The sequence below is a fragment of the Cryptomeria japonica genome, chromosome 9, assembly GCF_030272615.1.
Source record: "Cryptomeria japonica chromosome 9, Sugi_1.0, whole genome shotgun sequence".
Taxonomy (NCBI): Eukaryota; Viridiplantae; Streptophyta; class Pinopsida; order Cupressales; family Cupressaceae; genus Cryptomeria; species Cryptomeria japonica.
Window position 1 is genome coordinate 518,240,534 of NC_081413.1, and position 15,771 is coordinate 518,256,304.

Genomic DNA, 15,771 nt, shown 5'->3' on the forward strand with positions numbered 1-15,771 from the left:
ACTTTAGATGGCTTAATTTCATTATTGGCTTATATTAATACACAAAATTCTTTAATGGACAGTGTAAAGGATGCACTCTCTGTCACTCTCACCGAAGCCAAGACAAAGTACAAATCCATTTTTGAACAGTTGCCACCTCCCAATGGTAACTAAATTTTGATGTTTGTAAAAAAGGGGGAGTATATCATATATCATCAGAGTATATATAGCATCAAAGTACACAAGGGGAGTGTATAGTATTCAAAGTATCAAACAATCGGAGTGTAGTATACAGGGGGAGTATACCGAGCAGAGAATGAGTAGAATATGCAGAGTATCCAAGAGCAGTGAACCGAGCAATGAACATAGGAAAGAACAATGATTACAGAGTTTTATACAACATATTGATAAGGGGAGTATATGTGATTATACTATTTCATTGACTAATGTATATACTGCATGTTTAATCAAATCTTGTAAAGTATACAGATTTTTGGAGTAATGACTTTGAAAGTAGTTTTGTCAAACATCTCAACTAATGTCAAAAGGGGAGATTATTACTACTTATCAAATTGCCATTAGTTTTATATACAAAGTCATTCTATATACTCTAGTCGGTTACCACTACCAAAATATTTAGTCGATATGAACAGTCTAGTCGATTACAAAAGGAAAACAGTCAAAGAGCCCAGTATACACCGAGCTGTCTACCAAGTGTTAATTCATGTCTACCGAGCAGTAAAGATAATACACCGAGTTGATATACACCGAGTGAAACGTGTTACCAGATTCATTGAACCTGAACACACATATGAAAACGTGTTACAAGATTGAGGCACATAGAACCGTTATTGCATTGGAAATTGCACATATAGATTTTGTATAATTTTGAGGTCATCTAACCAATGAAATATCTTGCATGGTTATTTATTCTAGAAATCATGTTTGTAAGATCGAAGCAATGAATCAGATCACCGACATAAGAAGTCTATTTATACTGCATGAATTTAGGGTTAGACGTGTGAATGTGAGAGAAATGTGTGTACATATGTGTATGAAGCAAGACTTATGTGATACATGCACAGAAACACAGAGGTCACCGAAAAGGTTATCAGAGAACAATCGAAGAACAGAGTAAACAGAAGGGTTTACTGAGTTACTTTATGAGTTACCGAGGTATGCTATAGGCAAGGTAATCTTATTTTGATTACATAGAATCTGCTACAACATTTCAGATGTAAAATTGCAGATATTTGTAAAGTCTTATTGTAATATTTTGAAGTTATAAGAGAAACCTTTAACAGGGTAAAAGACTTTAATCAAGTCTATAAATTGTAAATCTTCTAACCAGGTGCAACATATATATATATAGTGTTGTAAAATCTTTTAGCAAGGTAGATCTAACAGATCTTGTTACTCCTAACAAAGTAAGCTATCAGAAATAGCTAAATATGTAGTTTTAACCCAGCACTCTTTATTATTGCAATAGTGAAGTTGTGGGTGCCATCCCCACCGCAGTTTTTCTCTCTAACCAAAAGTTTCTGCGTAACCAAAATATATGTGTTATGGAGTGAATCATGTATGATTGTTACTCATTTGTTTTAGCTTTATGTTATGTTATAGTAGTTTTTGGTTTATGCATAACAGTAAAGATATTGTTGGAAAAAAGGATTTGAAGTACTGATTCACCCCTCCCCTCTCAGTACCTTAGCTTTCCATATTGGGCCTAACATCAAAGGGTGCTAATGGTGAAAGGGTATGTCTCTTGACAAAGGGCATACATGATGAAGAGGTGTAACCTCTCCCTCAAATTGAGAGATATAAAGGGAAGCAATCAAAAGCATCTAGTGACATCACCATTGATCAGATCAGATCAGAATTGTTATCAAGTTACAAGCAGTAACATTTGTATTCTTGGTGGTATGCATGGGGATGTGCTTAATATGTATGCTTAGTATATGAAGCCTGATAAAGTTGTTATGTAGAATCTAGTAATAATATTGTTATAAACTCCAATATGTATGAGAGTCATACTTAATATCATATATATTCATAATACATTAGAAGTTAGTGTACTTATAGTCGAAATCATGTTATTACTGTCAATATTTAAGATGATGGGATGAGATGTTCCAAAGAGGGGCAGTCCAAATCCAAGCAATAGGTTAAGTCCCAAGAAAGGGTGGGGATCAGCGACCTATAAACCTTGAGGGTATAGACCCAAGATAGGTAAGGGCTTGGATCTGTAAACTTTGAGGGAACCTATTGTAGTTGGTTTCTAAGCGCTTTGGTAACATACGTAAACCTGTCTCCCTTAAAACTGAAGTAGTAGCAAGGTTTGATATCTATATTAATAATGATATTAATCATCTAATGAGGAAAATAGATAAGCACTTGTTAATAACTAAATGAAGAATATCAATCAATTTTAATATATTGAAATAGATCAGGTAGGGGACATTACATCCACTTATTTATCATTTGATTACATTCAAAGTTATTTCCTTTAAATACCTTTTGGCAACACCATATATTGGTATTTTAGCTTTAGTGTTTGTGGTTGTCAGTTGGTTCAATTATGGACATGTAAATATAATCTACCCATGCTGGTAGTGAAGATGGGCAAATTACCATTTCTTCTACTCCTAAAATTCCTTAATTTACTCTAGAACTCACAATCAGCAGTATTTCAACATCAATGTAGTAAGCTTTGTTTTAAAAGGAGATGAAAAATCCTTTTATATCAAAATTTGAAAGAATTTAATCAAATTACCTGTACAGTGTAAATCTAAGTATGCTCACCAACTCAACTTGGCCATTTTTCATAGCATATCAGGTAGATGCACTGAACAAAAATTGTGATTTAGGTGTTCCATTGAACACCCAATTAGCTTTTCATCTATGCAAAATGAAGGCAGCTAGAGACAACTGCAAATTGTCCATTCAACTCAAAATGAAATCATTCAAACCATCTCCGAAGCTCTCCAGTACCTTGTTTTAAATCATTTTTCTTATTTGAATTAGAGTTGTTTGAAAACAACTTGGACCGGTACCGTGCAACCAGCTTATCCAGTTCATCTTCAATCTCCTTTCCGCTATTTGCCTTTTTCTTTGGTCTTTTACCGTTCTGCTTATCTGAAACTGCATCGATACTATCATTAAACTTCCTTTTCACAAGCTTTTTGTCATGCACATTTTGTTGCAACTTGCTAATTTTTTTGCCAGTGACAGACACACAGAGTTGCACTCCCTTGCCATCCTGTGCATTCAGAACACGTGATCATCAGAAGCTCCAGTGACATTAAAACAAAGAAAATAGAATGCTAAGGGTATAAATGCAGCCAAATAATATGATTATGTAAATAACCATGTAGATACCAATATCATACCTGCGATTGACGCTGACCTGTAGATTTATCTGTCATATGCTCTTTTTCTTTGGCCTCTGCTGGAACTTTTCCAGAAACAGCTTTCTGCTTCTGTTTCTTAGAACTACCACTTGTATTGGACTCACCATTATCCTCCATCATAAGATTTTCTCTGCCAACCTTGCGTCTATTTTTCCTGTCCTTTTTGCTCTGTTTGACTACATTTTTTTTCTCTTCCTCTTTAGAAGATTTAGAGCTCTCAGACTTGTTTCCTACACGTACATCTGTCTCAGTTTCATTTTGACTTTTCTTTCTCTCCTTTTTGTTCCTTTTAACTGCATTTTCTTTCACTTCACCCTCTAAAGTTTTAGAAAAAGACTCCTTGTCCCCTAGACTCCCACTTGTCTGGGTTATATTTTGCCTCTGCTTCTTGGCAGACACTCCTTTATCACCATTTCTAATTTTGGCAGAGGCAACTGACAAGTTACGCTTTTGCAACTTTCGTACATCTTCAATTGCAAACTCAACAATAGGCCGATGCTCTGGCACAAATTTTTCTGCATTACAATATAAAATGTCATATCTTTGAGTAAAAATACAAATAAAAACACCAAATAATTCAATTTCTCTTATGCTTACGCTACATCACTTTTAGTAGCTAGAATCTGACTACCCTGATCAGTCTTCTTTAGATGTTCCTCGGGATTTTTATTTTTTACATCATTTAAACACCAACAATGTTCCATTTAATGAGATATGGCAACATCCTGTTATATAAATATACTATTGACAATCTGAAAAGATATTACAGTGAAAAAATTAAATCATCAAAAAGAATGTTAATTCTGATAATGTTTGTCCAGATATTCCCATCCGATATGAAATGACTGGAAAAATTATATTTCTCTAAATCACTTAACAAGGTTAAAAGGAAAGAGGAGGTGAGACCTGGGTGGTTATTGAGCACACGAAGAGCCACAATTGCATGTTCATGTTCACCGAATTCAATGAAAGCCACACCTCGAGATCTGCCCTTTACAGTGCTAATAGGCTTCTTAATATCCCTCAAAATTTTCACCTGATGCGTTCAGAAGAGGTACACCATTAGACTAAAATGTTCAATCATTTTGATCCAAAAAATATGAATAAATATGCAATGCCCCTTTCCCAACCTGCTTAATCAAGGGGTTTTGTTTGGATGCACGTGACTGTACTGCGTTGATGAACAGTTTCTTTAGTTCCTTTTCTGTCATAGACTTTGGCACATTGTAAATTGCTAGCCTTGTTCTTGAAACATGGAAATTTGGACTCCTAAGTTTTATTTCCTTTTGACGTGCCAAACTGCAACCATAGCATAGGCATATTCATTAAAAGCTGAAAGGAACCAAACTGTTCAAAATGAAGGGGAAAACAAAGTATAATGAAAATCAAGAAACTCGTTAACTAGATTTCTGCATATTCTGATATAACAAGATTTCAAATTAGAAAAAAAGAATTTATAAGGGAAAAAGGAATAGGAACTTATATTTTATCACAACTTTCATCATCACACAATATTTTTTTATTTGATTTGTGGATCCCAGGCTAGCCTTCTATTTAGATGCCATGACTGCAAAGTGGCTTTTATGTCAAGTCAACAACTCACACTCAGCCTTGTCCATTGGTGTACTCCGAACCTAGGGTTGAAAGCAATATTTTATCTAATTTCGACACTTAATGTCTTCTAGAGATTTGAAAAGGTTCTAAAAAACAAGAATATATATTATATATAAAGCGAACTGGAAGTCTTCAAAAGCTTTCACACATAAATATACCATTCCTAAACCGCTTTTATACTCTTGATGACATTGTCTTTCTTTGTAACGAGTATTTCTTTAATGTCAGTAGGATATGTCTTACTGCTCTTTGAATGGGTCTTTGAATTAGGTTACAAGTTTGCAGCAACAGTATAAAATAATACTCATATTTATTTAAGTGGAGCTCTGAAGATAAAGATATCAGAGGCCCTCTCTTATGCCACTCCACATAATTTCAGATATCGATAACTTTACATGTGAAGAGATTGTACTCACCCTATTGCACATCCCATCTATGATGTGTCAAACTTTGTCATATCAGTGAAAGGTAGGACCCTTTATGAAGATTGATCTCACATACCTTTGCACCCATTACATGAAATAGAATCTTCAGCAGGTTGAAGATATCCCCATATTGTTATAAACAACAGGGACAGCACAGGTATGATTTCCAGTTATCCCCATTTCATTATAAAATGGGGGGACGCATTTGACACCGCGAATCCCAGAAACAACGTTATCTTTGCAATTTCTTGTATCACCAAAGCTAACTTGGTACAAGCCCAAAAACCACAGTTCCTTACAGCAGAAGCAAAGAAGCTAGCATAATCAGATCCGCAGCTAGGATTCCCTCATCAAAATCACAAATCTTCCAAGAACTCTCACTGATCATACAGAGATGCAATCACGAGTCCAGAAAAAACTCCTTAGCACTAGGTGTTTCCAATACAACAAAGAACCATAAAATCCACCAAAGTAGAAAACACATCATCTAGATTGTAGACAACCCTAGTCACATACACATCTCCAAAGCAAATTAACGCAAAGCCTAAGAAATGTTATTGACCTATTTGTGAAAATTTGGCATAGGTCTACCAATCTCTGTAACTGATTCAGGCCCCATGGCCTGCCGTTTCAGGTCCAGTCCAGCCTGGTTACGGTCCAAATTTGGTCCTGTTGACGGGTATTTTATGACCACACCAACATAGAATAAAGTTTCCAAGGGTCACTCTATCCTCTCTTGGTCGAAATCCCATGTATGCTAAGATTGCAGGAAGATCATATAATGATTCCAAGGTTCCAACTACATACTTGCGACTTTATGATGGATATAGGCTCGTTTGGTATGATGTTGCTGGTAATCAAGGGGACTTACACACAATGAAGAAGACTTAAACAAATTTGAAGCTTCAAGGAGATTTGGCGATAGATAGCTCTTTTTCAGAACTTTTTCTCGATAAGATAATGCGAAGGATAAATAGGAGAAAGGGTTTAGAAAGGCTATAATCTAATCTAGGAAATCAATAGACAACAAAGACTTAGGCGAGATCAACCACACTTTGCTTCGCCACTGTCAAACAACTACACCAAGGGGGTGCAATCTTCAAAGGATGTGCTTGTAAGATTTTAAATCATTTATGAACACCATCAAGGAACAATGTTCATTCAACAATGTAAGTTAAGAACACACATGTAAAGGCTCAATCCAACCTTGCATTGCGGATAGAAATCATCTATCTGCAAAAGATATGAACAAATGATTTCACCATAAGGTAATCCTATCTATTTCATTCATCTAAGTACTTGAAGCAAATCTAATCTAAGTGAGGAAGATGAAACCATGCAAGTTTTAAAATAACACAAATGAACACCAAAAGCCAATGTATCACTCTTATTATCTCATAAACTTATAGCAACAATCTCACATAATTCTCCCTCTCTTTACAAATGAAGGGGTGAACCCCTTTTATAGGCCTCCAAAAGAGAATGGACGACCTAGATTACAATCAAATCAATGGCTAAGATTCACCATGCAAAACCCTAATTAGGGTTTGACCAAAAATTCCCAAAAATATGACACCAAGTAGTGGGGACAGCCATTAATGAAGAATCTCACCCACTATATATTAATTGCCCTTTGCTCCTAAAAAGGGCATCCATGATGCATTAAACGACCATTACCTTCAAATCGCCCATCATGCATTAATGACCCACTAACTCCTTAAACATGGCAGCCGTCATGCAATGAATGAGCCACCACTTGGTCAAAACATCCACCAGCAATTAATGACCCATCAAGCGGCCATGCATTCAATAGATTCTCATCCAAAATAGGATGAACATTATCTTTTTCATTGATGGCGAATGCGACAAATCTGGTCATAACGGCTTCCAACTCTCCTATGGAGACACTTGGCACAGTCTCCAACTTGAATTCCAGCATGGAAGTGTCCTTTTCACACTTGGAGAAAAATTCCTCCCATCTTGGCACAACTTCTTGAGTTTTGCACATTGTGTTGGAGAACAAATTTTCCAAATGTTCCTTCAAGAAGGATTCCACAAAGAAGAATTCATGCAGCCTATCCTACAGGTTCTCCACTATTAGCTCTTCATCAATCAATCTTCTTGCAAACAATTACTCCACTGTATTGAGGATTTCTTCCTAAACCTTTTTGACTAATCCCCTCAATAATGTTGACTCTTTACTGAACCTTTCAAAGAATTCCTTCCCAATGTTGACTACATAAAACCATCAAGGGAAATCATATAACTCCTTTTCCTTGATGACCTTCCCATCAACCAATGTTTTCCTAGAAGTCCTCATTAGTGCTTCAAGGCATAGATTAAGTCTTGATAAATGTGCACATCCTCCCATGAATTGTCCACACCCTCCAACTTGCTCAAGATAGTCAGGATCCTCCAATAGAAATGAGCAAGTCTTCAATAAATTTACAAGTTGAAGTGAAGACGTCCTCTAACCATTCCTTAGAGCATTGAGCCCTTTTCCTTATTTCTTCAATCCCATCAATGGATTCCTTCGAAAGAGAAGAGGGAGGAACAAAGGACCGATCTTCCTCTCTGAATGGACGCCTCAAGCACTACTACTTGGTTTCTCTTCTATTCTTTTCATCTACTCCTTCAATGCTAAGGAAGACTCATCAAAATCTCCTACTACTTGTGCCTTGGAGGCACGCACCAAGTCAACTGTTGTAATCTCATATTCATCAAGAGTAATCTCATTCCTATCTTTGTCAACTCTAGGCACAGCTAGGGGTAATTTCCTAGATCCTGACTCATCCTTTGTAACTTCGGAAAACTTCTTTGTCGTCTTTTTCTCCGATGGCCTATCTATCCTATTTAGAAGTTCTTCAAGTTCTAGTGTGAGATCCATCTCTTCCTCCTACTCTTTTCTCATTCTTTCCTTCAGCCAACCTGGAGCAGTTGCTTGCTGATCCTACATTCCCAATTGTACTTGTTCCTATGAAACTTCCTCAAAAGTTCCTAATTCTCCAATGTTCGTTTCCATAAAACAATCTTGAAACTGTTCCAAATTCGAAGGAAGTTCTTGTCTTTGACTTCTCTACGGAACAAGCCTATGGGAGGCACTAAAACTGAGAATATCTTGTGCTCACGCAACCTCAAGATCATTCTCCTGCGGCTGGTTTCCTGTAACTTCTTCTATGAACATTTCAACTTCATGCACATTGGAAGAGCTAGCAAGTGACTATGCTTCTTCTATCCTTGGCCTCTTTTGCTACGATTCTTCCTACTGGACTTCCTTTCTCTTCCTTGCTTGTGAATCTTCAAGAACGCTTTTCTCTTCCTAGGTTCTACTCTTTCTTGCGGAATTTTCTCTTCCCTAGCTTGGCCTCCTGATGACCCTTTCGTTGCCTTGTCATAGGATTCCAAGTCTCCCATCACATTGTAGGTTAGGCGGGTATTCTTTGCTTTCAACTTTGCTATGTGTCGCTCAACCCATTGCCTAGTGAACTTCAGGACTAGCCTACTCAAGACACCTAAATCATCAACTTCCAGCTCTAACCAGTTTGGCATCTGAATAGGCATATCCTTCTCCTTTTCACACTCAAGCTGAATAGTATTTTCGTCTTCTTCAACTTGATCCGTCACCTGTATAACCTCATAGATTCTTATCACTTTGAGAAGCAACCTAGAAAACATCCTCCTTTTGACTTCAAAGTCATCTTTGGCATTGGCCTAATAATCCTCTAGCTGAAACTTATGCTTATGCCCTACGCCAACAACCATCTTGATTTTATCATATGGGTCAAAGAATGTCCTTGTGGTGTGAGTTGCTAGGTGGTAGAAAAATAATTCATCTACTAACTTTTCTGTTGCTGCCAATGACGGACACATTTCCTCATAGTCTCCCATGACAATTGGGAATTCAAGCCCTGACTTCTTCTTCTTTTGAATTTTACCATAGGTAGTCAACTGTTTGGTAACCTCCAATAGCACCATCTTGTCCATTGGATATCTTTGAAGCTTATATGGCTGGGCAGAGAATCCTTGGACCCGAATATAAGTGAATTTCGGAAATTGAATGTACCAGGCTCTATAATTCTTTACAAACTTTCTTGCTTCCTGCAAGAACCTTGTGTAAAGTCTTCCTTGCAATGATTTGGTGATATGCATAGTAAAGGTGTTGCTTGCTTTCTTGAAAGTAGTATCATACAAGAGCAATTGCGGATAGCACTCATGAACTTTCTGCTGTCCTAGCTCACATCCCATGGGTCCTTTGTCTAGCAATCCGTTGAACTTGACCCATTCTAGCCAGCTCGTAGACAACATACGAGCTCATATAGAAAGATTGAGATTGCTTTAAATTCCTCAACTGTTCATGCAAGTTGTTGCTGATTATTTTTTCCCAATCTGTCACCCTTTTTTCACCTTCCATTACTTCGCCAATGAAGTAAAACATCCAAGATTCAAACATGAAGGCCTGTGGACATCCCATGACCCTACTCATCATCAGCACAAGATCGACATATTCCTATTTGAAATCCAGGCTGGTGATTTGCTTAGGTAACTTTGAAATATGAGGCTTTGGTTTCTGCATCCACACCTTATTGATTATTCCAAAGCATCTCTCAAAACCAGAATCATAGATCAACGTTGCTCTTTCCTTGGTGTTGTATGTCATGGACTCGTATGCAGGAATCCCAAAAGTTTCCCCAATTGCTTAAGCTATAAGATTGGCCAAGAGTTTGCCATCAGGTGCCAAAATCACCCTTCTTTCAGCATTGTAACGCTTCGCACATTCCATAATTAGCTCTAGGCACTGGATGGCAGGAGGGAAGCCAACAGCTACTACAATCCCACTTTTCACTATCTTAGTGGCAATGGCTGATGGAGGACGTCCGCCCGTTCCATATACTCTTTTTCTGAATTCTCCCAACCTGAAAGTTCCCAAGTTGGTGTCGTTGTCTTCTCTCCATTTCGAAATGATTTTTGACTCCAAGAGAAATTCTCTTTGTTCGATCTTGATTTGTTCTTGCTAGGAGGTATTTGCCGCCTTGCTCGATTTCGCCATCCCTGCAAAATAAAAATAATTAACATTAAATTTGTGACGAAAGAATTCTATAAATCCGTCGAGGAAGAAATTCTAGGCTGACAATTCCAGACCTGGAATAAATACAAACCTCCAAAAATGAGAACTTATGGAAAATGATAAAAACTTTGTGCCGGCTTTCAATTTCTCCAAAAATTGTTGTGATGAATGAATTCCAAGTCTACGTTTAAATAGAAGTCACCTATTAAACTGCTAAGTTGGCGAGGGGATAAATTTAGCAATTGCATTAATCCACTTTCAATCATGCGTCATGTTTTCTTAGAGAACCACCATGCAAGTGGGCCTCGCCATCATCTTGAGTTCAAAAAATGGGAACTTCTATAATCTTCCAAGTTGTGCTTCATTAATATGGAATATTCTCTTTGCATGTCGTCAACTCATCCTTTACAAGATTCTTTCTATCCTAGGCATACAAGGAAGATTCTAGAAGATTTTCTTGCCTTGGAAGAATTTAAAAAATCTTTTCCATTTCTGAAGGATCCCTAAATGCATGGAAACCTTGGAGAGAGAAAAATTCTTTCCTAGAGAGATTTTGCTGTAAGGAATTTTTTGAATGCTTTTGTATATTTCGTCCTAAAGAAAGAATTTATCTTACAATTAATCATTTTTTCCATGTCCAAGGAACTTCATCCTGTCCAAGAGTCTTGGAGAGAAATCTTTCAATTTCATGGAATTCTTCAACTTGCGCACATTTCTGAGGTGAAGGAATTTCGTCTTGGGAAGAAAATCCTCCTTGTCCATGTTTTGGTGCCCTCCTCTTGCTCTTGGGCGCAAATTTACCATAGTGGAGGATTTTGTGAAAATTTGAAATTCCTCCTTCACAAGAAATCCACGCCCTCTCCTCTGTTCTGGGTGCATTTTGATCCTAAGGAAGGAATTTCGAGGAAATGGAAAATTCCTCCATGTATTGATTTTGGCGCCCACCTTTGTCTTGGAGCGCACTTTTGCTATGGTGGAGGAATTTAACCTAGGAGGAAAAATCCTCCTTGACTGAGTTTTGGCGCCCACCACCTAAATTGGTCGCATTTTTGCCTGTGGAGAAGGAATTGTATTGAAGAGGAAGAATCCTCCCTGACCAAGGATTTGCACCCTCCAGCCATCCTTGGGCACACTTTTGGTGAAGTGAAGGAGTTTCGAGGAATTTGAAAATTCCTCCTTGACTAGTGTTTTGTGCCCATGCACTATCCTTGAGAGTATTTCCAAGGTGGAGGAATTTTGAGAAGATTGGAAATTCCTCCTTGATGAGGTTCTAGCACCCAACTCCCTATCCAGTGCCCACTTGGGAGGTAGAGGAGGAATTTCTTCCTTGAGGAAAAATCCTCCATGACTTGAAATTTGCGCCCACCGTCTTGCCTTGATCACCATTTCGGGGCAAAGGAGGATTTTGGGGCAAAGGATAAACTCTTTCACACCTTAGAATAGATTTTCATGCCTTTGTCATTTTAGGAAAGAGTTCTAGACTTAACCAAAATTCTGATCATCTGCCCGCTTTTTCAACTTTTCCGGATTTAGAACTTGGATTTTCAGGAATGTTCTGCCATCAGTGTCTTGCCAATTGCTAGAGATAGACCTGCCAAAAATAGACTTACTAAAACTTGTACGTTCTTCCAAACATCAAATTAGGGCAAACTAGGGCATAGGGACACTTGCTATAAATAGAATTACTTAAAATAGACATTGCTAAAAATAGTAAGTTTGTTTAAGCACAAAATTAGGCCAATCCGTGATGCAGTGAAACTTACTTATAATAGTAAGCGCTCAAATTTCACTAGTAGCTTCCTTGAAGGCTCCTTACTTCATTGCTTTGTTCAATTTTCTCAAAACCCTAAGTTATTGACCTTAAATCTAAGTCTAAAGGGTAAAAACCCTAAAATAGACAAAACACGCTCCAGACTTGGCCAAATTTACTCAAAACACTTGCAGACTTGACCAAATTTGTCAAAACACTTGCAGACCTAGGGAGGTTAAAGAGATTGCTGCCAAACAACCCAAAAGACCAAGTGGACCAAAAATGTAGGGGATCCCCATTTGAAATAGGGTGATGTGTGATTAGGTCACAACAGGTCCACCCTAGGGACTCTGAATTTGGCAAGCAATGATGCCCTAACAATGAATTTTAGAATTTTTTTTAATTTCTAAGTTTGACCAGAAAGCCAAAATTACCCCCCGACACTCTACAACGTCAATATTATTCATTCTTGCAAGCCATTGCAAGAATAGAGTTGAGGATTGTTTAGTGAACATTCCAAAGTGGTTAATTTGATATTCCTATGGTTTCTTTCACACTTTTTGTTTTTTCTCTACATTTATTTTTTACATATGAACTCTACTATTTTGCTTTCATTCTTTTATGAATCTATACACATGCTTAATTTGTTTTTAATGAATTAAATTGTGTGCGCGCGCATCTACACACACACATATGTGTGTGTATGTGTGTGTGTGTGTCTTGTTTACTGAACTGTTATCATAGATATTACAATGGCAACCAGTTCTAACTCCATGGGTCAACCCTGCTTCATATGTGTGTGCGTGTGTCTTGTCTGCTGAACATGTTATCCCCTTTGGAAATATGTTGATATGGTACAGAAACCTCCAAGTAGGTGGGATCATGTTTGGATTTGTAATAGCTGTGATGTTAGGTATTCAAATTCATACAGTTGAGTGAAAAGCCATTTGTGCCACATCCTTGGACTAGGCATCAAAGCTTGCCTAGGGGAAAATGGTGTACACATTTTAGCAGCACAAGTCATGGCATATATTAATGAGCAAGAAAAAACAGATCAAGCAGCAAGTCAGAAGTCAAATCATCAATTTTATAAATAAAGGATCTTGAGGAATAAAGCCCCCTTCACCACATTATAATATTTAACTTGCAAAGAGCCAACGGTTTTTGTCCACACATGAAGAACCCATGGCCTTTACACATAAGAGATCAAAGGGACCATTGGATATGACATTGCAAGATTTGTCTCAACATACTGCAAATCAACACATAACAAGATGTCTATGCAAATGGATTGGCTTTCAATGTTGTTCACTCATCATGTTGGCAATAAATGATGAAAGCAATCAATGAGGCACCAAAAGGGTACAAGGGCCCTGGTTTTGAGACGGTGCATAGCACCTTTGGAAAAGATGTAAAGTTTGTTGAGGAGTAATTGAAGCCCATAAGAGATTCGTGGACTGAACACGGTGTCCATTGATCAATGTTATTGCGATGTTCCTTAAAGGAGCATTTATTGCTGACATTCTTATGACAATCATTGAGAAGTGGGCCATTGAAACATTTTATAAGTCATAACATTCAGTACCGAAAATTATAGAGTAGCCAAGTTATTGGTTGAAGAGCGTTCTTCATATATTTTTTCGACACCTTATGCTATCCACTCCCTCAACCTTATGCTCCAAAAGATATTGACACCAAAATTGATTGGATCAAATAGATGTATGTTGAAGCTGAAGAGATCCAAATATTCATCAACAACCACCATATCTCGATGTTGAAGGTAAGTGAAGCAATACGAATTATTTTAATAGACATGTTTCACTTTAATAAACTATTAAATTTTAATTTTTTAAATTTTTGTTTTTTTGTTTTTTTTTATTTCCAAACAAGTTGAAACCAAAATTTCCCTCCAATACAATTGTCTTGAGACGATTTGTGAAGGTTCACAAGGCACTTTCTAACATGGTCATCATCACAAATTAGTCCATGTGATGTCCCCATCCAAACTCTAATACAAAACACGACTTCGTTAAGTATTGTGTTGCTAGCTTGAGAAAGCTCCTTGTATTATCTTTACAAATGAGGAAGCATATAAAAGATAGCCAACTAGGAAATAAAAACTAATTTAAAAAACTTGCAGGTAGTTTGCAGATGGTCCATTTGAAAGCTCCTTGTATTATATTCTGTGACGGGAATTTTTTTTTCCTTTGTGGCAACTAGGGTTTTCTAACCTGCTTAACTCAGAAAATTTTCAGTTCGTTGTCCGATTCTTTTAGGTGCATCGTTTTTCGTGACTTGATTTTTGAGCCGTCGGATCTGCATTTTGATTTCAAATTCCTTGAGCGTTTTTTGAAAGCTAATCTGGGTTGTGTTGACATGTATTTTGTACACTGCCTAACACAGAATAAAATACCCAAGGGTACCTTATCCTCTCTTGAATAAAGTCTCTAACTGCTGAAGATTCGCATGAAGGATCAGTTAGGATGACTCCAATGTTCTTTTGGTAGGGTCTCTATGTGTGGATAAGCTCTTCGTGGTGTGATGTGATTTGCTGGAATCACAAGGGGACTTAGATCTGATGATTGAACTTCCGATCTGCTTCGCTGGAACACAAGCTCTTACTGGCTTAGATTTGAAAAAATGGAAAAAGGATGAGGGCGAAGAGAAGATCTAATCCTAATACTAAGAATGTAGGAGCAATGATTTGATTTTTGATGAAACTCTAACTAGGTCTTGTTTTGACATCAATGGACCATCTCCACAAGGCTAGTGCGATCTTCTAAGGGAAGCTTTATGATGTTCAAATCATCACCGCAGGCATAGACACCATCAAGTTGATGCATATCAATGAAGAAGCGACAATTTGAAATTGAGCTTAAGCTGAATGATTCCAGTTGACTACACAAGGCAAGTCTGCAATCAACAAACTACTAGTAGTATGGATATACGAATTCCACCATTAATCAATCGCATTTCCTCCATTCATCTAATCATCTACCATCTAGGATTGAAGACTCAACAAGAAACCATGCAAATTGCAAGAAATGACACACTTCACCATTACTTCAATGAAAATGGAGTTTGTTTACAATCAATGGCAACAATTTCTTGCCTTGTCCTCCTATTCTACTCTAATTACTATTCTATCAATTTCTAACTACTTTCTATCTTCTAACTCCCTAGCTATTGCTAATTTTTCTTTATAAATGAAATGCCAGGGCTTATATAGTGCCCACAATACAATTCGATGGCTTAGATCAATTCGAGATCAATGGCCAAGATTTTACAATGAAAACCCTAATTAGGGTTTGTTACAACCATTACATAACATTTAATGCTTGACCAATAATAAAATTGTATTGCTTGGACACATGTCCTCTCTGGAAAAATCGACCAATGGATAGCCGGGGTAGGTACACCGGAGTTTGTGCCACCTTCCATGAGTTAGGTACATCGAATCTGGACATGCTGAGGTGGACTACACTGACTGGATGAGCGATGACTAGGATGCCACCTCATTTGACACTT

At 37.4% G+C, this 15,771-nt stretch overlaps 1 protein-coding gene across 3 annotated transcripts in view; it reads right to left on the reverse strand.

Moving 5' to 3' along the window:
• Positions 1 to 515: 515 nt before the first annotated feature.
• The window catches only part of LOC131066909 (uncharacterized), a 146,480-nt gene continuing 131,224 nt past the window's right edge, over positions 516 to 15,771 (reverse strand). For 2 of the 3 annotated variants that reach the window (XM_058001808.2, XM_058001807.2), the window contains exons 18-21: positions 4,520 to 4,688; positions 4,296 to 4,425; positions 3,369 to 3,904; positions 2,702 to 3,238 (exon numbers count right to left, since the gene is read on the reverse strand). In XM_058001808.2, the coding sequence (XP_057857791.1) occupies positions 2,939 to 3,238; positions 3,369 to 3,904; positions 4,296 to 4,425; positions 4,520 to 4,688 (1,135 nt within the window). In that variant the 3' untranslated portion in view covers positions 2,702 to 2,938. Of the gene's footprint in view, positions 779 to 2,701; positions 3,239 to 3,368; positions 3,905 to 4,295; positions 4,426 to 4,519; positions 4,689 to 15,771 lie in introns of those variants that run through there. The other variant, XR_009111747.2, reaches the window with a different exon arrangement.